We start from the raw sequence: 26,987 nt of genomic DNA on the forward strand, positions 1-26,987 counted from the left end.
AAGAACAGAACCCAGCATGGGATTTGGGGAGTAAGAAGGGGAAAGAGAGGGAAAGAGAGAGACATGATTGTGGAGGGGCCAGGAAAATACCTCTTCAAACCAAGACCACCCCCCCCCCAAAAAAAACCAACCCCACCATCAAACCACTCCCTTAGTTGCTATTTACAAACCACACACATGATTCTGATCCTCCAAAGAGGTACAGGGGCAGCCCAGGCTGAAAGTGGCAAGTCACTCGGGAACAAGAAACAAGACATCACCTGCTCAGTGTAGCGGCCTCCCCCTGCTGTGGTGGGTGGGTGGGTGATTGTGCCTGTGCCATCCAGAATAGCACCTATAATATGGCTGGTATTCCATATGCACCCCCGGTCCTGATGGGACAAGCCCAAGCCCAGATGCTGCCCATCTGGGGAGATGTCACCCACCAATATTTGTAAAATGTGAGGTTGCCAACACTCTACTCCCAGAATAAGAAACAGATAGAACCACTTGGTTTATACTTGCATTTACGGGGACTAAACCAGACACAAAGAAAAAGTAGGAAAAAAAAATTTAAGAGCGGCAGTAAAAATAGTACTTTATTCCACCCCTTCCCACCCCCCACCCAATCCACTTTTCCCCTCTCATTCCCACAGCAACATTACAATCAGAAAAAAATAAGTTTTGGGGGGGTGGGGTTTGGGGGATATGGGTAAAAACAGTCAAATCACAATAGGAATTTTTCAAAATAGGTTATTCCATTTAGTCATCTTCATCTCCCCCATCTTCAGGTTCTCGTTTTCTCTTTTGTCCCTTTTCTTCTTCTAAAAGAGGAAAAAAGGGTGGGGGGGGGAAAGCATGATCCAGGTTATATGCATGCCCTGTCTCTTTTTATAGAATACAGTCACTGAGAAAGGAGCTAGATGAGGTACACCCCAGCACATGTTCAACTGTTCCCAACTCAGTGTGTTTCAAACCCAAAAAACCAAACATATATTTTCTGCAAAGCAGGAGAGACAACCAGAGTCTGTGGACAGAGACTATATCTGGCTTAACCTGGGCCCCATCATATCTTGTGGAGGAAAATATACTTGGAGATCTATGTGCAAAGGTGACTACCTGACCATCTCTGTTCCCAATGAAAACAAAATGGCTGCCTTACCACCAACTTCATCTTCATCTTCTTCATCATCTACTTCCCCATCATTGTAACCTTCCTCATCCTCCTGAAAGAATGAAAGGACAGAACATCAAAAATATTGAAGCCTCCTGGGGGAGGCCTCATAATCTGGGGAAGGTTTGTTGTAGAACAGTTGCTTTCCTTGACACTGAATTCGAAAGGTTAAGGATACATCCCTCAAATGCCACCAAGTTCTGTGAAACTATTTAAAGGTCTATCATGTAAGAATTTTTCTAAATCATACTAGAACCCATGTTCTATACCACTATACCACTTCTTAGGGACATGAGTTCTATAAATTAACTTATGGAGTATCACAGTCTTAGAGCTTTAAGGGCCCATGAGATCAGCTGATCTAACCTTCATCTTGTAAAGACATAGACATTGACATGCAGAAAAATAAGAGCTAGGAAGGACAAGAACTTGAACCAGAATCTGGATCTCCTGTCTTCTAATCCAATGCTTTCTTCTATTGCCCTCTTATCTGAGCTAAGCTTCTTTTTTTGAAGAGGCAGGACCTTGTTCTGGCCTGCCAGAATTTGATAAATAAGTACATATTCATGTCCTTTGTTGCTTTATAGGTTTTTTTTTTAAATCATAGGGAGGGAAAGAAGAAGGATGAAAAGAACTTAACATGCCATCATCCCATGGGAATCATTTCTACATATCCTGGGATGCTGACGGTTAGGACCAATGGCCAAGTTCATCTATATTTTATCCCAAGCAAGAGAACCTCTTTTCACTTTTAATGACTTCCCTTTACATTCCTCCTGAAAAAAAAAATTGGAAATGGAATCTCTGCATATAGAACCTTGTCTCGAATATACTGAAGGGAGCCCACTATGTAAAGAAGCCCTGGGATTTTTTTTTTTAACAAAGGAAAACATTCCTTTGTCAAGAGATCTGTAAAAGAAATTAGGTAGTGGGTCTCGTGTTGGCAGCAGAAACACCAGACTGGGAGTTAGGGCATTGAGGTTCTTCTGGTAGTTGGGTTAGTTCTATCTGGACCCAATGGCTAGTGTTAGTACCTTTGGCCAGCACTTTACCTCTTCTGGGACTCAGCTTCCTTGGCTGCAAAACTGGATGCTCTCTTTTTAGGTCTAACATTCTCTGACTGTATCATATCAAATTAGCAGCTGGCAGGATGTAGTTGGGGAAAGAGCAATGGGCTTGGTGTCAGAAAGGCCTGAGTTCAAATCTTATCCCAGCCACTTCCTGACTGTGTGGTCCTTAACAAGTCAATGAACCTCTCTGAACCTCAAAAGTTCCTCATCTGGAATCCTCTGGAATCCTTTCCAGCTCAAAATCTACGCTCAGCACAGAGCCCCTGGATGACAGCTTCAATTCTCTCACCCCACGGTGGCCTTCAGCTGACTTACCTCTTCTTCTCCACTCACGTCCTCCTCTTCTCCTTCCTCTTCCTCATCATCATCTTCTTCATCTTCCACTACCTGGGCATCTTTGTCATACTCCTCCTCTGCACAATCAGAGCCAGAATCAAAGTGATTAGCTGGTCCCTTCCTCTCACATATGTGCTCTAGAGACTACTAGGGCCCGAGTTGTTAGAATGTATAAACAACAGCAGTATTTGCACTAACGTTTCCACATCACCATATGAAAAACGTTGTAATCTAAAAGTTTTGTAGCCATAAAGAACAAAAGATTTCTTATTTGGTCATTGGAAAGGTCAAAAGCCCTTAGGGTGAAGCAAGATGGAGACTCGTTCCATATTCAAATTGCCACCTTCATGGGTGCAACAATTCACAGGACCTGGAAAGATCCGAGTCAGCTTCCCTGCCAAAGCAAATATGTTGCAATCATCAGAATGGTTTGAGTTAAAAAGGAAAAAAAAATAAATATTTTGTCTGAATTATTCAGATGATTGCCTCAATTCTCTACTTCCTTTTGGCAGCAAAAACCCCACCAAAGGCTGCAAGACTGACACAGATCTTGAAGCCAATGCAAAATATAGGGGAAAACCAGGAGGTGGGGTTTCTTTCTCTCTCATCTCTCTAGAGGGTTCTGTAAAGGAAGACAGCTGTTTCCCCAAATTTACTTCACTCTGGCTTTTGAGTACACCTTGGCTGGCTGGTGCCTTTACTGCCAAAGTCCTCTGCACCCTGGGCACCTGGGTAATCCTTTAGTTCCCTGGGCCACAGCTGTCAGGAGAACGCAGGGAATCTCTCTGCCCCCACATCTAGAGAAGGGAAGACATCATCTGCCTCAGGTGATCAGGGAGAGTGCAGCACCAATCCTCCCCCACAGCTAAAGAGGTAAAGTCAGCAGAAGGGAACACTAACCCCTATCTGAACTGACTATGGAGGGTAGAGGAAGGGCATTCTTACTTCCCATGTTAACCTCCTCTGCCCAGTTTCCCTGCAGACAGGATGGTTAAACCCTGGGCCAGGCTGCACTGAGGCCCAGGAGAATTTCCTTCCCTGGGGCAGGGAGAACTTTGGGAAAAGACAGAAATCAAAGGAACAGGAATTATTCTGGTTATATAGCTTTCATCATGGGTTTGGTGAATTAGGACCCTTTGAGAGGCTTTGTGGGTGAAGCCACACCCTTTCCATTCATGACTATTAAGTCACCTGGGTTAAGGATTGCTCACTCTCCTACAGGATATCCCATAGGGATATGGAATTTCTTTCCCAGGAAGGCTTTGGAAAGAGGATAGACAGCCCACACTCCTAGGTGTCTGGGAGCAGAAGGATGAGCTCAGTGACTTTCTGGTCACTGCAAGTGACTTTCTGGGGACACAGCAAGCCCTCTTGCAATTGTTTACCTGTTCCTGGCTTATTCTCTGAAATGAAGAAGCAAAGAACAGCAGAGGCCCAAGAGCCTGAGTGTCAAGGTCAAAGGCACCTGCAACTCTATCAGCTCTCCGTAAGTTACATACCGTCCTCATCTTCCTCGTCATCTTCAAGTCCCTCCACATACCCCTCAGCATCTGAGTCGGGGGCCTCCTCCTCATCCCGGTCATAGCCATCAAGGTATGTGAGTTGGGGGAGGAGTTTGAACACATTTTCTCTGTAGTCATTCAAGTTAGTTACCTCACAATTAAAAAGATCTAAGCTCTTGAGGTTTTCTAACTTTTTCTGAAAGCAAAAAGCAAACAAACAGTGAATCAATGATATGAGGGGACTAGAATTCAAAACGAGGAAAGTCAAAGAAGTAAATATTGGGCTCAGAAACAATGAACAAATATGTATTGTCTACTGTGGAATAAGCATGGTCAACAATACAAAATGTAGATGGGCCATGCATAATCTCTGCCCTCGTGGAGCTTACAAGTTTATTAGGAGGCTAACAGTCCTTAATTATATATAACATATAATACTATATGATATGAGAATTACTATATGAGGTCTGAGGGGAAAGAGTGTTGAGATGGGATAGAACGGAGAGAGTCAGGGCAGGCTTCCTTGAGATGGGCTCTAAAAGACAAAGTGAAAGGACATTCTAGGTATACAAACTGCTGGGTCTGTGTGTGTGTGTGTGTGTGTGTGTGTGTGTGTGTGTGTGTGAGAGAGAGAAGAAAGGGTGGGAAAGGAGAGGAGAGAGCAGGAGAAGGTAGGAGAGATGAGGGCAGCAGAGGGGAAGAGAAGGGAGGAGAGGAGAGGTAGGGGGAGGAGAGAAGAGGGGAGGAAAAGAGAGGAGAGGAGAGGGCACAGTGCAATTTGACTAGAGTGCATTTGGCATGAAGGAGAGTTATCAGAAATAAAGCTTGGAAAGATAGGATGGCCACCAGATTGTGGAAGGCCTTCTGAATGCTAGAAAAGGGGAACTAGAATTTTCTTCAAGAGGAAATAGGGAGCCACTGAAGACTGTTTTCTAGCCCGAGTGACAACTGAATCTGTGAATAAGGAAATTTATTTTTAGCAACATTGTCAAGGATGGATTAGAGACGAGAGAGACTAGAGGTGGGATCTGTAGGGAGGCTTTTAAAAATAGCCTAAGTGGGTGGCAATGAAGGCAAGATCTATCCGCTAACCCCTTGAAAGCAAAATTAATTTAGCAACCACATTAACCCCACGTGGGCTAAAAGGCTTCCCTAAGGCAGGAAGCATTATATCTGTGCAGGCCTTTTAATGATTACAACCAATTCTCAATTGTCTAGGGGCTCTCCAAACTGTGTGTCCCTTCTTTGCTGTAGCCCAAATTGTGGCCACATGTCCCCACCTCTAGTAGAGGAGTGCCAAAGGGATAGTTCAGAGTTTTGTCCTGAGGTGTTAATTTGTTTCTGTTCAGGATTTAGATGTGTGAGGTTTAGGAGCTTTTTCTGACAAAACTTCTGGTCCTCAAATTCTGCTGTCACTTAGTTCAAGTAAAACTGGCCCATCTGCTCACTCATAAAAGTCAAGAAGAAAAAAGTAAACTTTCCTACACCCCAATCAGAATAGCTCTCTGGTTCCCAGGCAAGTTTAGTTAAAAAAAAATAATTTGTGTTGCATGGTGCCTTTTATTTTCTCAAAGTAATTTCATATGTAACACATCTCATTTTAAATTCCTAAGAACCACGAGGTAGGCAAGGTTCTTGTGTCTCCATTTGACAGATGAGAAAATGAAGCCTTCCTCTGAGATGTAAAATGAGAGGTCTAGAGTTACACAAGCTAGTTAAAGACTGAGCTAGAACCCAGGCCTCTTGGTTTCCCAATCCTGTGCTCTTCTTCTAAAATGGCCCATATTTTGAATGAACAGAACAGGGAAGGGAAGCAAGGAGGAAAACGTAGAAGGTGGCAGAAATTAAGGACATGACTGCCACAAGTGGATATGACTAACTAATAGCATGGTTTAAAACCTACCAACAGAGGACAGAGTCTGGGGGGTGGGCCTTCACGGCCCAATGTCTCCGTCCCACTAAAAGCAGGTTTCTACCACCTAGTGGCCCAGTTTAGAAAACACATCATGATCAATCTCCACAGTGAGCTAGTCCTCCCATGGTATTTTCAGTGGCTCACACAGTCTGGGTATTTAAGGTGGCCAATAATCACTGAGCCACAAGGGTTTCACAGGGACCCTATTCAATCAAGCAACAAGTACTATAAACTGCCTACTAGCACCAGGCCCTATGCTCGAGGGTATACAAAAACAAACATACAAAGCATTCAACAATCTCTACTTACAGAGAACACACACCACCCACAGACCCAAGGATTTCTCCAAAATCCTTTTCCAGCTCTAATCCTATGATCCTGGTCTGATCCTATGCTTATCTTCTTCCTACCAAAGCTGTTCCTATTCCGGGTGGCAAGCAGAATGAGGTACCTCAGAAGGTGGTGAATTTCTCATCACCTGATATCTTTAGACAGAGAGTAGATGAGGTTTTCTCATCATCTAGTAGAAATGATTGAGAGATGAGGGCTTATGTTTCTGTTTTAGAGATCCTTCAATTGTTATGATTTGTATTCTTCTGATATGTGATTGGAAAAGCAAAGATGGGGCCTGCTCACTTTTACTGGTACCCCCACTGCAGAGTAGGAGAAACTGAGGCTCAAGCAAATTTGCCAAATAGAACCAGTTCAGTCCCTCTCAGTTACAGCTCAAAACAAATGCCTTCTCTGTGTTCTACTTCACCTAGCCCCCACATTCCAGGGCTGCAGAAGTGCTTTCTAATCACCCCAATCTAGATGATGTTGGGCTTCCATCCCAGGAATGCAAAAATAGTAAATTCATTCACAGGGGCTGGGATTTGCAAGATCTATAAGGAAAAGGTTTGATAACTAAACTGACAACTTGGACAAGATTACAGGGGGAATGCTCAGCTGTTTCAGAACAGACTGCTTGAGTATCCTGAGGCACTTCAGAAACACTCATTTACATTCCAACAGATGTGTTAATCTAATCGGGAATCATTCTGCATTCATTAAAGCAGGTCCCCTCAGGATCTCAACCAGGTAACACTTTGTTAACCTAATTCTAGTTACTAGCTTTCCTACCAATTACTAAGCCACTTAAAGTGATAAAGAGCATTTTAAAATACATATTTAAGATTCAGACTTGCTCTCCTTTGCAACCAATGTGAATTTGTGAGGTCTGGCCATGTTTGCAGCCTTCAGAGTCACATCAAGTCAGATTCATATCTAGGAAAAAGAAATGGGAATCCTTTTCACTTGGGTCCCCTTTCCCCGGGAGGCTACAAAAACTGTAAATCTAATCTGTCCCGGAAGATTCGTGTCCAAAAGGACACCTGGTTAGAACCTAGAAGCTAAGTCCTGAATGCCAGAGCGGGAGCTAAAAGATCATCTGGTTTAACTTCTCCATTTTACAGAGGAGAAAAATGAGGCACAATGAGGTTCCTCAAATTCCTAGAACATATCAGGGTGGTGGAGAGGAAACTGTATTAGGAACTGGAAGGCCTGAGTTTTAACCCTTAGGTCTGCCTCTGGTTTGGTCTGTGATCAGAGAAGTCATTTAACCTCTGGGACTTAATTTCTTCTCTGTGAAATGGGGATGACAGATCTTATCTGTCAATCACGTTGAGATCTGGTGATGATGATAGTAAGAATGTGTGTGAAAGCACTTTGGAAATGATAAAATGTGACACAAGTGTAAAGATTATTGTTATTCTCTATTGAGGTTTTTGTTTGTTTTGGGGAGGGGGGGATGGGACTTCCCATACTAACTACTCACCAGCGGGTCTATTGTGCTGAGGTCTTTTATTGTGTTTCCACTTAGATTTAGATGTGTGAGGTTTGGGCACTTTTCTGCCAATACTTCCAGTCCTCCGGAGATTCTGTTATCACTTAGTTCAAGCTAAAAAAGGCAGGGAAACAAGAAAAAAGCCACCACTTCACATGAGCACACCCGAAGGAAAACAACCAAGCTCCGCCTCCCTTCTCAGTCCCCATGCTCCCCACGAAAAAGGCAAGGCTACTAGTCACAGGAAATTATCTGGCAAGTTGGAGCAGACATCTGGCACTTAACCACTTAACTTCAATTATGCTCCTCAAATATAAAATAATAACTCCCCACCTCCACATAGCAACACACATTCCAATTACTCTTATTTACCTTCTTAAGTTTATTTAACTTTGGTAAGTTTGCAACTGAGGAGAGGCCTACGTTGATTGTACTTAAGAACTCCAGTTCTTCAAATTCATCTGTGAGGCCTTCGATTTTACCATCATATGACCGACAGTTGTCCAGGATGAGCTCTTTCACCTGCATGGAGAGAACACCTTCATGAGGAAAGGTGTGTGGGGGGTGGTTGGGAAGAGAGGAAGCCTCGCTGAACAAGAGTGGGGGGCGGGGTGTGAGAGTAGGAAGCCTTCTGTAATTACACCATGGGTAGACTTTTCCAGTTTGGGGTGTCACGGTGCTGACGACACAGATAGTGTTACAAAATGTGGTCTTTCTCCCTTGGGTCTGGAAACATTAGGGAATAGTGGAGGAAGGGAGTGGGATAGGGAGAGGGTATGCGGGAAGGAGAGGGAGCCAATTTGCTGAATTTAGGAGCTTACCTCATGGCAAAAGCCTCAGAGGAAATACAGGGGTACAGACCCAACTTACTGAAGACAGTGCTGGCTACTTGTGATAATTGCCACATTCCAATCCAACAGCCAAGAGCTCTCAAGTTGCCATTAAAAAAATAACACACACACACACAAGACATAGCCCTAAAGCCACCTGACTTGATGCTACCTGCCAGCATTTGCCTCGGCAACAAGATGGTTAGGTAATCTTCCATGCCCGAGAAGCAGCATCCCACTGGATTTCTTCCTCTGATGGCCACTCATCTCAAGTCACTGCCTGCCCTGTAGCCTTGATTTTTCATCTTTCGTCCCTCTTTGGGGTCAGCCATCCAGCTCACTTTACATTTACCATTGTTTCTCCTTCCCTGTCCCCTATGCTTTCTGTATGTACCCACAGTCTCAATGTCCCTCATCACCAGCTGAAACTTCACCTTTCTTTAGCTTTCCCAAACACCTAGACTTTGCCTGCCCCTCCCCGCTTCTCTCTCCTTTTCCCTCTTCCCCTCCCCTTTCCTCCTGAAACTCACTCTCATTATGGTTATTGCCACAATAATTTCTATCATGTCAGGATGATGGAGGTAGCTGCCTTGTGGCAGAAACAACAACAACCCACTGGATTTGAAGTTACAGGAGCTGGGTTCAAATCCTCAACTCGCCATTTACTGCCTGGGTGACCTTGGGGGAGTCAATCGCCCTGTGCCTCAGTTTCCTCATCTGTAAAATGAGCATACTAATACAGGCAGTGCTACACTTGGAGGAATGCTGAAATGATGGACACAAGGTATTTGGTAAACAAACAGGCAAACACACTATTATCCTCATCACATTATCAGATTAGGGATAGAAGCTAGTAGAGGACAACAGAGCTTCCAAGTACGTCAGAGGCCATCTAGTCCAGCGCCCTCATTTGAAGGAGAAGGAAACCCAGGCAGAGAGAAGGGGCAGTGGCTGGTTCAAGGTCATACAACTGGACCGGCAAAGCTAGGGCTAGAACCCAGGTCCTGATCCTAATCAGTTTTTTCTTTCTTCCTTACAATATACGGGCAGCTCTTCACTACCCAGGGTTTGGGATTTCGGTTTTTGTCTTTGTTGTTTCTGTATGTGGGCTGTTTTTTGAGGGGCAAAGGAAAGATGAACAAGGGCAGAGATAATAGAAAATCACAAACTCGGGGCCTGCCCTCAGCAAATTGCCAAGTTAGCAGTTTGTCTTCGAAGTCTCTGGTTTCCCTCTTTCTTCATGGTCTTCCTCCTCCCCACCCCACCCCCCCTTAACCCTACCCCCAACACAACACATCAATGCCCTTATGCTCTTTCTTCCAGCAAACCAGAGCTTTCATTCCTACCAAGGAGTAAATAATTTATAACAGCTTAAAGGGGAATTTTGCACTTTAAGAGGAATCAAAACTTTAGCCTAAAAGGATGAAGCAGAAATGTGGGATTCTGAGGAGAGGATAGGAGGGGGAAAGGCGGACATGGAGAAAGCTTTCCAAGAGTCTGTGAAATCCCATCTTGGTTTAAGGCAGAAATGGCCCAAGAAAGGCCTGGGCAAACTCCACAAACACTGTGAATTGTTCTCACAGTGGTCCATTCTTGTTTGTAAAGAAGTTTGGTTTGCTTAGATACAGAGCCTGGATATTCAGTGTCCTCAACCCTGCCCCCACTGCAAAGCAAAAAACTAGATTCCTCTGATGGTGTGAGAAAAGGAAAGGGAGGAGAGGTGACAAACAGAGCAGACATATGGCCTGCCCCAACACCCCAGCCAGCAAATACAGCACAAAGGGTGGGTGCTGCCTGCACAACAGTGCTAGATTTGGGAGCACTGGCAACATACTAGCCTTCTGTTTGCTTTCCTCCTCCTCAGCCCCAGGGGCTGCTTCCCCACTGTGGTCCACTGGACCCATTCCCAGAGTACCTCATTTCCACTGTAGGTAGCCTGGTAAAAAGGGCCATATCCTCCAGACTGCTGCTACCTCTCCCAAGTGGGGGAGGGGGAAGTCTGCAAGATGAAGTCACTGGCAACTTTAATTTTCACAGTCACGTCCATTTTACAGATGGAGAAGTAAAAAACTGGCCCTGGCCCAAGGTCTCTCTCCCAAGTTTCTCCCAGGAGGCAGCGGATGGACAAGGTAAAGTTCAGTTCAGTTTTCCAAGGTTATTTGTTAAACAAACTGCACTCGGGAGTAAATGGTGATAAACCTCAGTTCCCTGGAACAGCTAATTTCTCTTTGCCCTTAGGTCTGGGATCTCCCAACTTGCTGATAGGAGAGGATGACACTGGCCAGAGTCTAAGTGGGGAACCAACTAGGGCATATGCGACCAAGGAGCAGAACCCCCAACTCTAGGATATTTTAGACAAAGCACCCAGTAAGTGCAATAGCATAGATGTTTCCCCTCAAATTAGGACATAAGAAAGAGACTTGAGAGCTGGGGCTGCTGTTTCTATTATCTCATCCTCTTCCTTCAACTCTTAGCTCAGTCAGCCCCTTGCCCAGAGCAGGTAATTCAATGTTTGTTGAATTGAATTAAAAACAGTAATAAATGATTTCTCTTTACTCCGTTACCTCATAAGCAATACTTATTACTAAAGAATAAGGGATTACTATGTAACTACAGTACATAGGGAGGGCAGTTAGCAGTGGATACAGGGTAGGCCTGGAGTTGGGAAGACTCATCTTCATAATACATACAGCATCTTACATATATACATTCATACATACATACATACAGCAACATACACACACACACCACATTTAACAGCTGTGTGACACTAGGCAAGTCACTTAACCCTGCCTGCCTCAGTTTCCTCATGTGTAAAACCAGCTTGAGAAGGAAATGACAAACCATTCCTGTATCTTTGCCAAGAAAAACCCCAATAGGGTCACGAAGAGTTGGACATGACTGAAACTACCCAACAATAACAACAAATAGTACATAGTAACTAGAAGTTACTATGGGATTTGGGATTGGGGGTGGGGATACCATGGCATAGGATCATTGATCAAAGGGTCCTAGTTTTATGGCTAGATGGGACCACAGAGGTCACTGAGGCCAACCCCTTCATTTTGCAAATACAAGAAATGTCAGAGCTAGGAGCTGGATCCATAGAATTTTTTCTACTCATCAACCACCTAATTCAATCTGTACCTGCAAAGGAATCCTCAGTGTAACACACCCAGACAGTTATCAGCTAGCCTCTGTTGGAATACTTGCAAAAAGGGGAACCTTACTACTTCTTTCTCCTCCTCTAGGAACCTATTCCACTTCTGGATAGTTCTTTTTTGTTGTTGTTGTTTGGGGTTAGGGGGAAGGCAATAGGGGTTAAGTGACTTGCCCAGGGTCACACAGCTAGTAAGTGTCAGGCTGGTCCTCCTGACTCCAGGGCCAGGGCTCTATTCACTTCCCCCCACAGCTGCCCCTCTGGATAGTTCCAATTGTTAATATGCCTAAATCTGTCTCTTTGCACAAAGATAAGTCATCTTGTCTCCCTTCCCCAATATCCCCAAGTCTTTTCTTCTCCAGGCTAAACCTCCTCAGGAATCTCAATGGATTTATCCCATGACATGATCTCAAGGCTCTTCTCTTTCCTTGTTGCCTACCTCTGGATACCGCCTAACTGATCAATTTCTTTCCTAAACTTTGGTGATCAGAACTGAAAACAATATTCCAGATGTGGTCTGAGCAGGGTAGCTGGACTATATCACCTACTAATTCTTGGAAGTTACTCTTTTTTTTGGTGTTAAGTGACTTGCCCAGGGTCACATAGCTAGTGAGTATCATGTGTCTGAGGCCAGATTTGAACTTGGGTTCTCCTGACTCCAGGGCCAGTACTCTATCCACTGCACCACCTAGCTGCCCCAACTCCTCTTTTAATACAGCCTAGAATCACACTAGCTTTTTTGTCCATCACATTACGTTTGTCCACTAAAACCCTGGATCTTTTTGTTGTTGATGTCCTGTTCTCTCCCATCTAAAAGGTCATTCTTTTTTGGCTAAGAAAACAAAAGCAGAGTAAGAACTGAGCAGTTCTCGTCTTTCTCGTCAGTTATCACTGTCCCATCCACCCATCCTCTTTCCTCCAATCCAATGATCTTTCCACACTATCTCCCATTTCTGGGCTTTGAAAAAAAAAGTCCCTTTTATTAAATATCCTTATAATGGGGCTTGGTCATCTTTGTTAATCTTCATCCCTTACCTGGCTCTTGGAATTTTTTAAATTCCACCAAAGGGGTAAAAGGTAGGAATCTACCTCTTTCCTTCCCCCTAACTTCAAAACAAAACAAAGACTGACTATCTGTAATTCAGAAAGCACTGTGCCTAATAAAACACTCCATTTTCAAGCATTTCAGATATAAAGCCTTTTCTGATACAGTGAATTTGACTCTCCTTTCTACTACCTTCTTCTTTATAGAATCACAGACTACTCGAGTTGGAAGGGATCTAGGACAAGGTCAGCTAGGCCAACCCAAACCTAAAATATGAATCCCCCTCTACAACACCTCCAAAGGATCACCTAGCCTTTGTTTAAAGTCACTCCCTAATCCTCAATTCAATTCAGTACATAATTATTCAGCATTTACTATAATTAAGGCACTCGGCTAAGGATATACAGGCAAAAATGAACCAATCCCTAACTTCAAGGAGCTTACAATTCTCCTGGGCAGGCTGAAAAGGGTGAAGGGGCCAAAGGAGAGATCAGATAAAGTGTTCTAGGGATATTTTGGAGAGAGGAAACTTACAGGTTTGGGGGGGAGTTTGGGGAGATCAACTGTGATTTCAAGGAAGAGTCACTGCCTCAGTTGAACTTTGGAGGAGAGAGAGATTCTAAAAACTGGATATGAGAAGGGATTGCTTTCCAGGCATGGGGGACAAGCTTGTATTTATAAATGCACAGCAGTGGGAGTTAGTACATTGAGTTGAGGAAACAGCTAATAGTCCAGTTTGACTGCAATGTGGAATGCAATAGAAAATGAAAGCCAAATCGGGGCAAGACTGTGGAGGGCATTAAATGCTCGGCTCAAGAGTCTATTGTACCTTAGAGCCAACAGGAAGCTACTGAAGGCTTTTTGAGCAGGACAGTGAAATGGTCAGGCTAGACTCGTACAATATAAAGATTTTTTTTGACACCTTTGTCCAGCAGAATACTTGGCACATAATAAGCCCTTGATAAGTGCTTGATTGGAAGAGGAGTCCTATATAGGAGGGGGAAGGGAAGAGGGAGAATTCTGTTGAGTTTGAGGCATCACGGGGCATTAAGTGTTGCCATTCAGCAACTAGGAAAGAGACCAGGAATATATCAAAGAAGCCCTGGTCTAGGTTAAAATCCTAGTTCTGCTATTTAGGGGAAAGAAATATCACATGCCAGGCACAGTGCTAAGTGCTTTAAAATATTATCTCATCTGATCCTCACAACAACCCTGGGAGGTAGATGCTGTTATTATCCCCATTTTATAGATGAGGAAACCAAGGCAAAGGGGTTGAGTGACTTGTCCAGGGTCACACAACTAGAAAGTAGCTGAGGCCATATTTAAACTCAGGTCTAGTGCTCCAGCCACTACATTACCTGGCTGGTCCCCATTTCACAGTTGAAGGAACAGAGGTGAGATTGCTAGCCCAGGGTCACACAGTTAGGAAGTATGTCTGAGGCTGGATTTGAACTCACATTTTCCTAACTCCAGGCCCAGCACTCTGTGCACTATGGCACCACCTAGCTGCCTGTGTGACCTTGACTAAGTCTTCCTTTCCATGAGCTTTAGTTTCTCATCTGCAGCATGGAAGAAGGTAGGCTAAATGATCTCTATGGTGTAGACTTTGATCTGTCCCAGCACAATGTAAAGTGGGTGCTTAATACAAATTTGCTAAAATGAGGGGTTGTTTTTCTTTTATTAAGGAAGAAATTAACCTACCTGTAATTTCTATTTTTATAGATGAAAAAGCAAAAATGCCTCTTCCATTTGACCTTTCAAATAACTGAAAACAGTAATCATAAGCCCCCCCCCACACTTTAGTATTGTCTTCCCCAGTTTCTTTGAGTGATCTTTATGTGGTATGATGTTTAGTCCCCCTATCAATCTTGTTATTATCCAGGTGGTCAATAGTCCTTCCTAAAACGTGACTCTCGGTCCTGGGGACAATATGTTAAACGTAGTTTGGCCAGAAGAGAGAGTGTAGTGGAATTCACTCACTGCCACCTCTCTGGACTTTTATACTCTTATTAATGAAGTTTTTTGTCTGCCACCATCATACTGTTGACTTCAAACCATCCACTAAAAATCCCTGGTTCTCTTTCCAAGATCAGCTGTCTGGCTATGTCTCCCTCACTAGAGGGTAAGCTCCTTGAGGGAAGGGACTGTGTGTGTGTGTGTGTGTGTGTGTGTGTGTGTGTGTGTGTGTCTTTGTCTTTCTATCCCTACCACTTAGCACAGTGCCTGGCACATAGCAAACACTTAATAAATGCTTCTAGGCTGACTGACTTAAGGAGCTGAGTTTTCTTCTGTCTAAGTGCCAAACCTTACATTTATCCCTATTACACCTCATCTTGTCAGGATCCTCTCATTGTTCCAGCCTGTCAAGGCCTTTTTTGATCCTGATTCTCTCATCCAATACATTAGCTATGCCTCCCAGCTCTCTGTTATCTGCAAATGTATAAGCATGCCATCTCAGGGAAGAGTCAAGGAGAGCAGTCTCTGGGGAGGATGGGTGGGAAGACAGACTTTACCACAATGTACCATGGTTTACACCCTGGGAGAAGATCTCCTGCCCCACTGCTGTATCTGAGGGTTGGAGGAGACTAAGGATTTATGGCTGTGAGCTTCTAGTCTCAGCATATGTTGGAAGGCAACCTGCTTTGTCTGGCAATAACCCTCTCCTACAATCACCAGGCTGTATTAGGCTCAACCTATCTTCTCCAGGGAGGAAGGCATACTGAGAGCCAGAAATGATTTGTGTATGGATAATGTATGCAGTATACTTTCTCAGCAGCAAATCAGATATTATTGATGGATTCCAAAAACTTGTGTGATTATTCTACTTAGGAGAAGAGGAGGGACCTTTCAGTAAGAAAGGGGAAATGAAACAGCAGGTCCTGTGTGCCTCAGTATGTATGTACACACACAAACAAACACACACACAAAGCTAGCTTTAGACTCACTCCTACCTATATGTGGTATAAATGGCACCAGACTTGGAGTCAGAAAGACCTGGATTCAAATACTACTTAATGACTTTGTGACCCCAGGAAAGTCATTTAACCACTCTGGGCCTGAGTTTCTTATCTGTAAAATCCAGCTCTAACCTGTGTCCTGACCTCCAGTCTCACATCTTCAATCATCTACCAGATAATTTGAAATGGATGTCCTTTAGATATTTTAAACCAAGCATGTCCAAAACTAAGCTTATTATCTTTTCCCCAAAAACTGTTTCCCTTTTCTAACTTTTAAAATCCCATCTTCCCAGTCACCCAGACTTGAAACCTAGGCTTCATCCTTGACTCTCGCTCTATCTCCATACGCAATCTGATGTCAAGTCCTGTCAATTCTACCTTTGCTACATCTTTCACATAAGCCCCATTCTCTCATCTGACATGGCCACCACCCTGGTACCAGCCCTTATCACCTCAAATCTGAGCTATTGCAATAGCTTCCTGGCTGGTCGGTCTGCCTCAAGTTTCTCTGTACTTCAGTCTACCCTCTACTCAACGGTCAAAATGATCTTTCTAAAGCACAGGTCTGATCAAGTCACTCCCCTATTCAATAAATTTCAGTGGCTCCCTATTGCCTCCAGGATCAAATATCAAATACTCTGTTTAGCTTTTAAAGTCTTCCATAACCTGGCCCCTTCCTCTCCCATCTCTCCAGTCTTCTTACATCTTTTTTTTTTTTTATTTTTTTAAGGTAATTGGGGTTAAGTGACTTGCCCAGGGTCACACAGCTAGTAAGTGTCAAGTGCTTGGTCTGATGCCAGATTTGAACACAGGTCCTCCTGACTTCAGGGCTGGTGCTCTATCCACTGCGCCACCTAGCTGCCCCCAGTCTTCTTACACCTTATTCCCCTTCCTTACTATTCCTTGCACATGATATCTCACCAATCCAGTGATATTTACTGACTGTCGTCCATGCTTAGAATTCTCTCTCCTTATCTCCATCTGTTGGCTTACCTGACTCCTTTCAGGTCCTTGCTAAAATCCACCTTTTTACAAGAAGCCTTTCCTGATCCTCTTTAATCTTCTCTCTGTGATTATCTCCAAATTAATATATATGCATATGTTATGTGTATGTATGTGTGTATGCATGCATATACACATATATATTGTTTGTACTTATTAGTATCCACATTGTTTTCCCATTAGACTGTGAGCTGCTTGAGAGCAGGAGCCGGTTTTTTTGCCTTTTTTTGTAACCCTAGTGCTTAGTACAGGGTCTGGCACATAGTAGGTGAATAATAAATGCTCCTTAACTAGATTTGACTTGATTGGACCCAATGGCTCTTCAGGTTCCTTTAGCTCTAACCCAATGATCCCTGTAACACTCTTACTCAATTGTATTCCAATCGACTGCCAATTATTCCTTTCCCTGACTATAAGCTGCCCTTCTCATCTCTTTTCATTCCCCCTTCCAAATATGACTACCAGGTACCCCTCACCTAACTGCATCCTCTCTGGGTTATGCCTCAAACAAATGATAAACCAAACCATAATCTCCTTTCCCAATTGAAGTCCCCCCCTTGCCTGGGTGTAAATTCAGTGAATGCTTGAAAAAAAGATGATGCCAAAATGAGGTAATGGTTTGAGAAGGAAAGGGGATGGATTTGTGAGGACAACCTTCCCTTTCCCAGGCATAGACATTCCACCTGAAAATCCCCTAGTGGGAAAGGCTGCCATTTTTGTACTCGGTATGAGGGCAGTTGGGACAGCTAAGGCTACTCTGATGCCCAGCTCATATCCGTCTATCTTTCTGCATTTCCTTCCTGGATGTCCTTACATCACCATGCATTGGTTGGAGGTGTGGGGGTGGAGGGGGAGGTGGAATGTACGTCTCTGGGGAAGCCAGCATCACCAAAGAACCCCTTCTCCTGTGATGCACCGGGCTCTTTGGCGCAGAAGGCCCCCAAAAGAACAAGGAGATGTGCTATTATGGTTGGGATGGCAACCTGATTTCAGAGTCAGCAGCAGCACATTGTTAGGTGCCTGGCATAGACTCTGCTTGTGCAACCCCTCCTTTCCCCCACAGCCAATCTCTTATTCACAGGCACCTAAGGCTAAAAAAAAGGAGTCATCAAGTGCCTCCTGCTGCTTCCATACCTAGCCATGTTCCACCATTTTCTTTACAGGCCTCCAAGGAAGGAGGCCTGGTAAGGGAGACTTACCTTGGTGTGAATGTCTCCCTTGGTGAGAATGGGAATGCATTATTCTGCCTCACAAGTCTGACTTTCAATTCACTTCATCCTATCCTATGTTCCACGGGGTTATAACTCCAAATTACCCAATACAAAAAGAACACTATCTCTTTTACATCTAGTGTATGTGTCCTGCCTTTAAAAAAAAAGTCCTTTTCCCCTGCCAAGTCCTGGGTGTGATCTAAGTGCCAAGTTAAAATTAAACTGAAAATTTGTACTTTGGATTTAAACTACATGTTCCTCATTTTGGGACATCCCCCCCCCCAACAAACTAAAAATATCATTAGTATGTGGTTATATTCCTCCTTCCAACAACTAGAGTTGCTCAGGTTGTAAAAACTGTTTTTTTCTACCTAAAAACAAACAAACAAACAAACAAAAAGCCAAGACCAAAATCCTAGGTTTTATTCGTCAAGTATCAACTTAAAATTTTTTTTAAAAGCAAATTCTTCAAAGTTCAGGCATTACCAATGAGGAGGATCAATGCCTTGGAAAATTATGAAGAAATGGAATCTAGGAGTGGCTGTGCTGATCAACAGAAAGTTCCAGACTCCCCTTTACAGGGTGCATAGCTTTCACTACGCAAATAAAATAAAAGCATATCAGAAACTTGCCACCAACAGTAGAGAAATCTACCATTGCAAACACTGAGTTTAACACCAAATATACCTATTATTACTCTAAGGAATGCCATTAAGCTCCTATGAATAAAGGTAAAGAGTACAGGATATGAAGATAGAAGCCTCAAAGCTCAACTTTACTTAAAATCCTGAGCAAATCACTTAATGTATCTGGGCCTCAGTTTCCTCATCTGTAAAACTGGCAGTGGGAGGAAGGAGTGGAAAGATTGGCTTTAGAATGCTCTCTGAGGTCCCTTGCCAGCTTTTTGATTCCTGACACTTTGTCCAATTTTTCCTTTAAATTCTTTTACCTTCCTCTCCAGTCCCTCTGGACCATAGGATTTAGAGCTAGAAGGGAACCTTATAAGTTATCTAGCTAGTCTTCCACTTCAACTCTTTCTACTTAATTGCCTCTCTAAAATACCTAAGTGTCTAGGTAACTGATTTTGAGTTTTGCGCTACTACATATGCCGGTGAGCAGGGGCTGCTTCTTCTATGGGCAGATAGTATTGGGTATCCTATTATTTCCATCTGGCATGGCCTTCAGGCCTATGTACCCATTACCTATTACTGCCATTTACCTGGTGGCCCTTAATGGAATTTTACAGACACTACCTCCTCCACAAAGCCTCCCCTGATCTCCCTTGTCAGAAGTACCTACCTTTATACACCAAATTCTTACAGTACTTTGTTTGGCTCTCTGAACCATCAGTCACAGGGCATCCTGTCCTAGAGTTGTGTGTGTATACAGGATCACAGATTTAGTTTCAGAGTTAGAAGAGAACTTAGAAATTGAGTCTGACCTTCCTCCCACTTCATTTGAACAAAAAAAAATGAGGCCCAGAGAGACTATGATTTGTTCTAGATGGCATAAGTAATAAACTCGGAATCAGGCTCCAAGGCCAGGTCTTTTGACTCCAAAGTCACCATCTGAGTTCAAATTTTGCCTCAGACACTTCCTAACTGTATGACCTTGAAACAGTCACTTAACTGCTGTGTGTCTCAGTTTCCTCATCTGTAAAATGGGGATAATAATAGCATCTACCTCCCAGGGTTGTTGTGAAGACCAAATGAGATAGTAATTATGAAGTGTTTAGTACAGTACCCAGCACTATATAAATAAATGCTACATAAATGTTATACATATATGTATATGTGTGTATATATATATACATACACATACATATAACCAAAAATCTTCTCAAAACTCATACCTTCCCCCATTAGAAGGCCATTAGGGCAGAGACTATCTTATTCTATCTTTGCACCTATAGAACTCATCACAGTGCTTTATATTAGAAGCTTAGTTATTTTTTTAGAAAAAAAAATTAATAGTAGGTGATCAATAAATCCTTACGGAGTACAATCCAACTCTCCCCAACACTATGTAGTAGGATCACAAAATCATGGAAATGGTAGGGACTCAAGAGATTATCTAGCTTAAGCCTTCCCCATTTTACAGAGGAAGAAATGGAGTACCACAGAAGTAAAATGTCTTAGTCAAGGTAACAGAGCCAGTTGGTAGCAGAGCTGGGACTAGAATATTCAGTTTCCTGGTCCAGTGGTTGTTCGACAGGACATAATCAAAAAAAATTAAATCTTTATTTGTCCATACGTGTGTGTGTGTGTGTATGTGTGTGTGTGTGTCTGTGTATGTATGTAGGTATGTATGTAGACTGGTTCTTCCATCTCATCTAGGCTCTAAATGCAATATTGGCCTGATCTCAATACTGATTGGCATAGGAGCTTTAACCTGTTCATTTTTTTTCCAACCAGAACTGGTTCACCCCTCCTCAGGCAGCCTAGAGGCCCTCTGCTCCTGGGTGCTCACCATACTGACACCAGACTTAGTTTGGAGGTTCAATTGGTTTTAGCCCTCCTGAAGCTCAAAACTCCTAAACTCCAGTGATCCACTAGCCTCAGGCTTCCCAGTAGGACATATTAATTTAAGCACTTACAAGTATTCATCCCTTTAAATCTCTTAGATCATGAAAAACAAAACAAAACAAAAACTATAAAAGAAAAAAAAAGATCTTTCTGAATTTCCAAACCGTTTTTGTTTTGTATAACACAGCATGAGAACACAGACAGGCAAAGCAATGAAGACACATGGAGGACATACTGGGTGACGACATCCCTTATTACTTTAAGGAGCCATCTGAATTCAGGATGAGGCTACGCCTCGTGCCGCCGTAATTAAGCTGTCCATCACCGCCCTAGTTTAATAGGCTAATCCCAAATGGGGAGGGGAAGAGGAAGGGAGGGGGGAATAGAAGAGGGAGATTGTCAGAAGTTAATGTAATGTAAGCATTGTTGCTCCCCACTCAGAATTGGCTTCCCTGCCTAAGTGGGTGAGGGATTGGGTTTCTCCCTCCCAAGTGCAGGACAGCTGGTTCCTTTGCAGGACTCACACACTGAACTGAATGAGCAGACCCAAGTGTGGTTTGAAATGACAGCCCAGGTGTAAGACAGAAAGATTTTGGTTTGGGCTTTTTAAATAAGCCAATTCAGCCAGGTTCCATCCCCCTACTCATTCCATGATAGCAGTTTCTGAGAATTTGATGAGACACAGGAACATAGGGTTAGGTTTTGAGTGATGCCAGAAGGGAAGTCTGGGGCTCTTAAGTAATTATGGAAATGAAGAACCACCTGTTCTCCAAAAATACCATGAAAACAAAAAATGTCCCTTGAGAAGGTAACCTTGTTAACTGCTGCCACCAGAGGCTGTCAGCTCTTTACTCCATCCATTTCAGTCAGACTGGTTTCCCAATCTCCCTTGCCCAAGCTATCCACTGCTCTGTTTCTGGGATGGCCGTTCTGTCTGCTTATCTGCTATTACCTATTTCTTAAGGACCATACCATACCGCCCCTCCTCCCCCAAGGCCTTTTCTCCCAACCCTGAGGCTGGGTGATACGATCCAGTTTTATCCAGATCACTGGGCAGTCACAAGTAAACATCTCAAATTGTGAAGTTCTGCTCCCAAACACTGGGCCACACTGTTCTAACTCGGAGTCTTACAAATCACAGCCTGCTGTCTTATTAGAGAGATTCAATTTTCCTTAAGCAATAGCAAGTCAGGAAGAAAGGTTTGGAAGGAACAGAGTAAAGATGGGAATCCTGACTCCACTTCGATCCCGGCATATCCTTCCTTCAGAAGCCTGCTCTTCATCTTTAAAATGAAGTGTAAAGCCCTTAGATCAAGGGTTTACACTAATTCAAGGCCTTTCACAATGAAGCTTTACATTATCTATCTGTTTCCTCATCTTTCTATACTCCCCTGACCCAAGCTTCATTTGTCTCCTCATTCATCCCCTTGACTATGCCATGGAACACCTCCCCTCATCTCCCCACTTCCCACACAAATCACACATGTAAAATGACATTCCCTCTCTTCTCTGCCTATCTGTTCTTACTCATCCTTCAAGGACTATCCTCTTTAAGGTCTTCCCGGACCAGCCCAGCCCTCAGTATTAACTCCCTGGTCTGATGATACATATTACCTATGCCTCACCACGCTATTAGTTTTCTTTCTATGTATGTGCCCATCTTCCACTAAAGTCCTTAGTGCTGATGCCTCACTGAGGCATGCAGGTGACTGAATTCTTCAAAGTTATCCAGGCAGAGTGAAGAACCTGGTAGATCCTACAATAAACTGCTCAGCTTTGGGGACAGGCAGGGTAATGGACTGTATGAACCAACCACACTAAATGCTTAAACTTTATTATTAGGTTGGCCCCAGATAATGAATTTTTCCATTACAGAAACTCTCAAAGACAGTATACTAAATTATACTCCAATGGCAATCTGTGGTGTTGGAGGTATGGTGTAGCTATGCTCTGAAAGCCTCTATGTCTCGTCTCTCCCACCTAGTCTATAAGATCCTTGTGGGCAAAGATGACTTCTTTTTGTACCATCCACGGAACCTGATACAATACCAGGCATATCAATGCTCAGGAAATCAACCAATAAATTGATGATTACTTAAATGAATCACTAGAGCTTGGATGGAGTTGTCAGAAGGGCCTCTCTACAAAGGGAAAGTTTTAAGGTCCTCTAAAAATCCACTCATTTGCTTCTAGAGGGAGAAGGACACCCTCCTTACATAAAGCCTTAAAAGTTACCGGAATAGTTTTCCAGGCCTGCTGGCCAAGTTGAATGATTAATCTAGTTGAACGGGTCTCCTGAAATTGGCTTCTGGTTTTGAAGCTTGGCTAGGGGGCTGTTTAATGTATGGTCTAACAAACCAGCATAAATAAATGTCCTCAAGAAAATAACTTAGCATTTTAACAAATAAGAAGGAAAATCTGAGTTTGTTTCCCTGCGACAAAGAGGGACACATCTATACGATGACTGGCTCTGGGGGGAACTACAGTAGATGGCAGCAAAGTGGGGATTTTTCTCTGGGTGAAGCTAACTGACCCGATACAGAAATTGAACCCATGACCTTGGCCTCATTAGTCCTCTACTGTGGCAACACAGGATGACAGAACCATCTGCAGTAACAGAGGTACTGCAAAGCCCACACAATTTAAATGCTGCCAATCCAATGTGGAGTAGGGCAAAAACTGAGAATAACCAGACAGAATTTCTAGAGCTAGGGCAGAAAGCTTTTTTTGATCATGAACCAGAGAAGCCACTCCCATGATCACTCCTCCCCACAAGAGGACCATATATAAAAAGCAACTTAGTTTAGGGTCTGTTTGTTTTTTCTTAAAGAGAGACGTATAAAACAACCACTTTAAAACTACAAACAATAAAACTCAAAATCTTATAAAAGTAAATGTTGACAACTAAAAATAAATAGTTAAAAAATAAAACTACCAACAAGAATCAAAAATTCATCCCTAAGTACAACAAATACTAAGAAATATACTTTAGTTCCATGTTAATGACCAGCTTGGGGTGGGGGTGGGGTAGGGGAAGGAATAACATAGGGGAAGGAAAAGAAATAAAAAAGAGACAAAAAGATAGTAGCAGGAAGACAAGAAGAGAGAAGCCAGACTCATTTGTTAAGATGAGTATTAGGAGATTACATTCTGTTTCACTTGGGTTAAGGGATTCAGGTAACAGGATTTGATTAGCTGATTCATGTCTTCACAGGTCCTTAAGCAGAATAAAAATTGTAAATAAGAGGAAGTATTCTTTGAGAATAAGTGGAAAAAATGGATTATATAAAACACAGTGATCCTGACATCAACTCCTAGCAAAATTTATTAAACAATCCAAGAACTTAGAAAAGAAATTAGTGATCACCAGGAGTCAGCACAGATTCACTAGAACAAGAACTTTATTTCCCTTTTTGGTAAGTTTATTAGGCTGGTAAATTAGATGAATGCCTGTATTCCTATTTCAATAAGGAATTTGAAAAAGTCTCATGATCACCATTTGGAAAGGTTAGGCAAATGTGAGTTTTATGATTGTACAGCTTCAAATCTGTACCCCAAAAGTGTTGACTAACGATGGAGATCAACTTTCAGGAAGGCCTCTTGTGGCTGCATTAAAGGATCTGTACTTGGATCCATTCAACCTTTTTTTTTTTTTTAATCAGTGGTGTGAATAGGAAGGGGTCTGCTTACTCAACTTCAGGAATACACAAGCTAATGTGACAGGTGAGACAATGAAGGTTTTTAAAAGATCTCAACAGTATGAAACCATAGGTGGAAAATGACAAGTTATAATCCAACAGGAACAACTCTCAGGGCCTAAATTTAAGTTTTTAAAGCAGAAACTCATAGTAGGTGCTTAATAAACTCTTGTTGATCGTTGTTTGTCTTTTGTTCTAGGAGGAGAACAAAGTCTCAGAGGTGAAGTCTTGGACTTGCAAGTGAACTGGATTTAAGTGAGGGAGGGCTGTGCAAAGTCACCAGCCTCCAGAGTCATCTGGGTCCAGTGGCCAGATATAGATCAAGACAACTGGAGATGGCCCCAGATGCAGTGGGAGACCTTGGCCTTTTTAAACTATGATCTTTCCCAGGTCTCAGTTTGTTGGAGGCAACACCCATTCCGAGATTAAGGCTAGGTAAGAAATGTTGTTGCTTGTTGATTGGCTGAGAGTTAGGCAGGTGCCTTGCCATGGTCCTGCAGTTAGTATGTGCCTGGGACAGCAGTTTAACCTCTGTTTTCATGACTCCAAAGCCTATCTTTATTCACTTCACTATGCTGCTTCTCAGGAAACATCTTTGCTTTCTTTACATCTAAATACATGAAAGGCTATCACTGAAAGAGTTAGTAAACATTCCTTGTTACTTCACATGGAGAGAAACTTAACCATTAGGATGAAATAAATTACTTCTAAGGTCCTGACCAAGGGGCAGCTAGGTGGCACTGTGGACAGACCATTGGGATTGGAATCAGGAAGACTCATCTTCATAAGTTCAACTCAGACCTCAGATATTTACTAGTTATGTGACCTTGGGCAAGTCACTTCACCCTGTATGCCTCAGTTTCTCATCTATAAAATGAATTGGAAAGGAAATGGCAAGCTGCTTTATGTATCTTTGCCAAGAAAACCCCAAAATGATGTCATGGAGAGTCAGACACGACTGAAATGACTTAATAACAACAACAAAAGGACCTAACCACTGCTGAGAGTCTATGACTTCATTTCTTATCCTAGAGAAGCTCCATTCCTGCTAGAGTAGGTATTATTCTCTGGCCTGTAAGCCCAATGGCCAGAATAAGAAGTTCATCCTTACCTTAGAAAAGAAGCCTTTTTTATCATATGAAAGTAAAAGGAACAACTGCTTCCAAAATGTCACGTCTAAGACTGCCAGTGCTTCCAAATAAAAAAATGGTACTAATTCTCAGTAAAAATCTTAGGGATAGAAGCATTGGTGTAGGGAACCTCCAGAAAAGGAAACTCCCTCCAGCAATGCAGGTTGGAACCTTCTCTGAAACATATACTCTTAGAGAGTTGCCCAGAACATTGAGAGATAAAGTGACTTGCCCAAGGTCACACACCCAGTTATGTGTCAGAGGTGAGACTTGAACCCAAGCCTTCCCTATTTCCACTTTCCCACCAAACCAGAATTTAAGCAGAATGAATAAAGCCCAGTAATGGAGAGTGGAACCATAGGGCAGTGAGGGGATTGCATTCTCAAAGCAAGAGCTGGAAAAGGGCAGTGGTAGCAGTGGAATGCAGGACAAACATGGGATGTGAAGTATGGTCTAATATGGAACCAGCTCGATATATATTGGGCAAAGCTGAGCCTGCACTCACTGATCTGTTACTTCAGCTCAGTCCTATCCCCTAGTTCATAAACTTTACTTTGCTCTTGGAAAAATTCCCTTCTAGTTAGGGTAACCAGACTCATCCCAACTAGTAAATTGAGTCTCCCTTCAAATGATAAGCTCCCAGGAGCCAAGAAATAGCAGTGATTTGACACCTGTCAAGGGGAGGATCCTTTACTCAGACCACTACAGAGTGAAATCCTCTAGGTGAAGTCCCTGCCCTTTTTAATACTATGTGGCTATTTTTTGAACTGAGCAAGTACTGGTTCACAGCCCTGTCCATATGGGTCAGGGTAATCCTGCAGTGCTCAGTCTGTTGCTAAGGTAGAAGACCACGGCCTAAGCCTCTTGGTGCACAAGGCTGTATAGTCAGATTATGTTCACTCATGAGACCTGTGCTAACCAGCCTGAGTATTTTACTTCTTTGCCAAAATACCATTCTGCTGGGAAAGAAATTAGATGATGTTTTATAGTCTGGTGGGGGTGGGGCAGAGAAAAAGAGTATTACAGAGTCACCCTTTCCTGGAGTCTATCCACCTGGATGTAATGAAGCCTGGACAGGCAAAGGATACTACTGTTTATATTTATATATGGTAACAACTTGCCTCACCATCTAGACAGAAGATTTCTTGAGGTCACTGGCTGAGACCTAATTACTTCCTTTTCTCCTCAGAGCCTCACATGGACCTTCACCTAGCACACAGGTTCTTAACCTGGGTTCAATACATTTTTAATTGGTAACTATTTCAATATGATTTGTTTTCTTTGTAATCTCATGTATTTCATTTTAAGCATTTAAAATTTAGGCATTTAAAATGTAAAAGAAGGGATCCAAAGGCATCACCTGCCCACTAAAGAGGTCCTTGACACAAAAAATGGTTAAGTACTCAAAGCAGGACCTCATCTATTTATGAGAACATTAAAGCATATCCCTCCCAAGTGTGGAACAAAAAGCCATATTCATGAGATTTCCATGCAATTTTTAATTATTTCTGCTGATAGAGGAGAGCACAAATTATCCAAAATAATGAATAATCCAAAAAATTATTTTATTGGGCATTAAAATACATTGTTGGTGGGACTCTGCAACAATAAACTTCAGGGACTCAATT

The 26,987-nt window shown here is 42.8% G+C and overlaps 1 protein-coding gene across 1 annotated transcript in view; it reads right to left on the bottom strand.

The window, feature by feature from the left end:
* Positions 1–551: 551 nt before the first annotated feature.
* ANP32A (acidic nuclear phosphoprotein 32 family member A) overlaps positions 552–26,987 on the bottom strand; it is a 50,944-nt gene continuing 24,508 nt past the window's right edge. The window contains exons 2-7 of the mRNA XM_027851496.1: positions 8,174–8,323; positions 7,793–7,915; positions 4,059–4,257; positions 2,539–2,636; positions 1,142–1,205; positions 552–803 (exon numbers count right to left, since the gene is read on the bottom strand). Coding sequence (XP_027707297.1) covers positions 742–803; positions 1,142–1,205; positions 2,539–2,636; positions 4,059–4,257; positions 7,793–7,915; positions 8,174–8,323 — 696 coding nt within the window. The 3' untranslated portion in view covers positions 552–741. The remainder of the gene's footprint in view (positions 804–1,141; positions 1,206–2,538; positions 2,637–4,058; positions 4,258–7,792; positions 7,916–8,173; positions 8,324–26,987) is intronic.

Source organism: Vombatus ursinus, unplaced genomic scaffold (genome assembly GCF_900497805.2).
Source record: "Vombatus ursinus unplaced genomic scaffold, bare-nosed wombat genome assembly UNPS02009205.1, whole genome shotgun sequence".
Classification (NCBI taxonomy): domain Eukaryota; kingdom Metazoa; phylum Chordata; class Mammalia; order Diprotodontia; family Vombatidae; genus Vombatus; species Vombatus ursinus.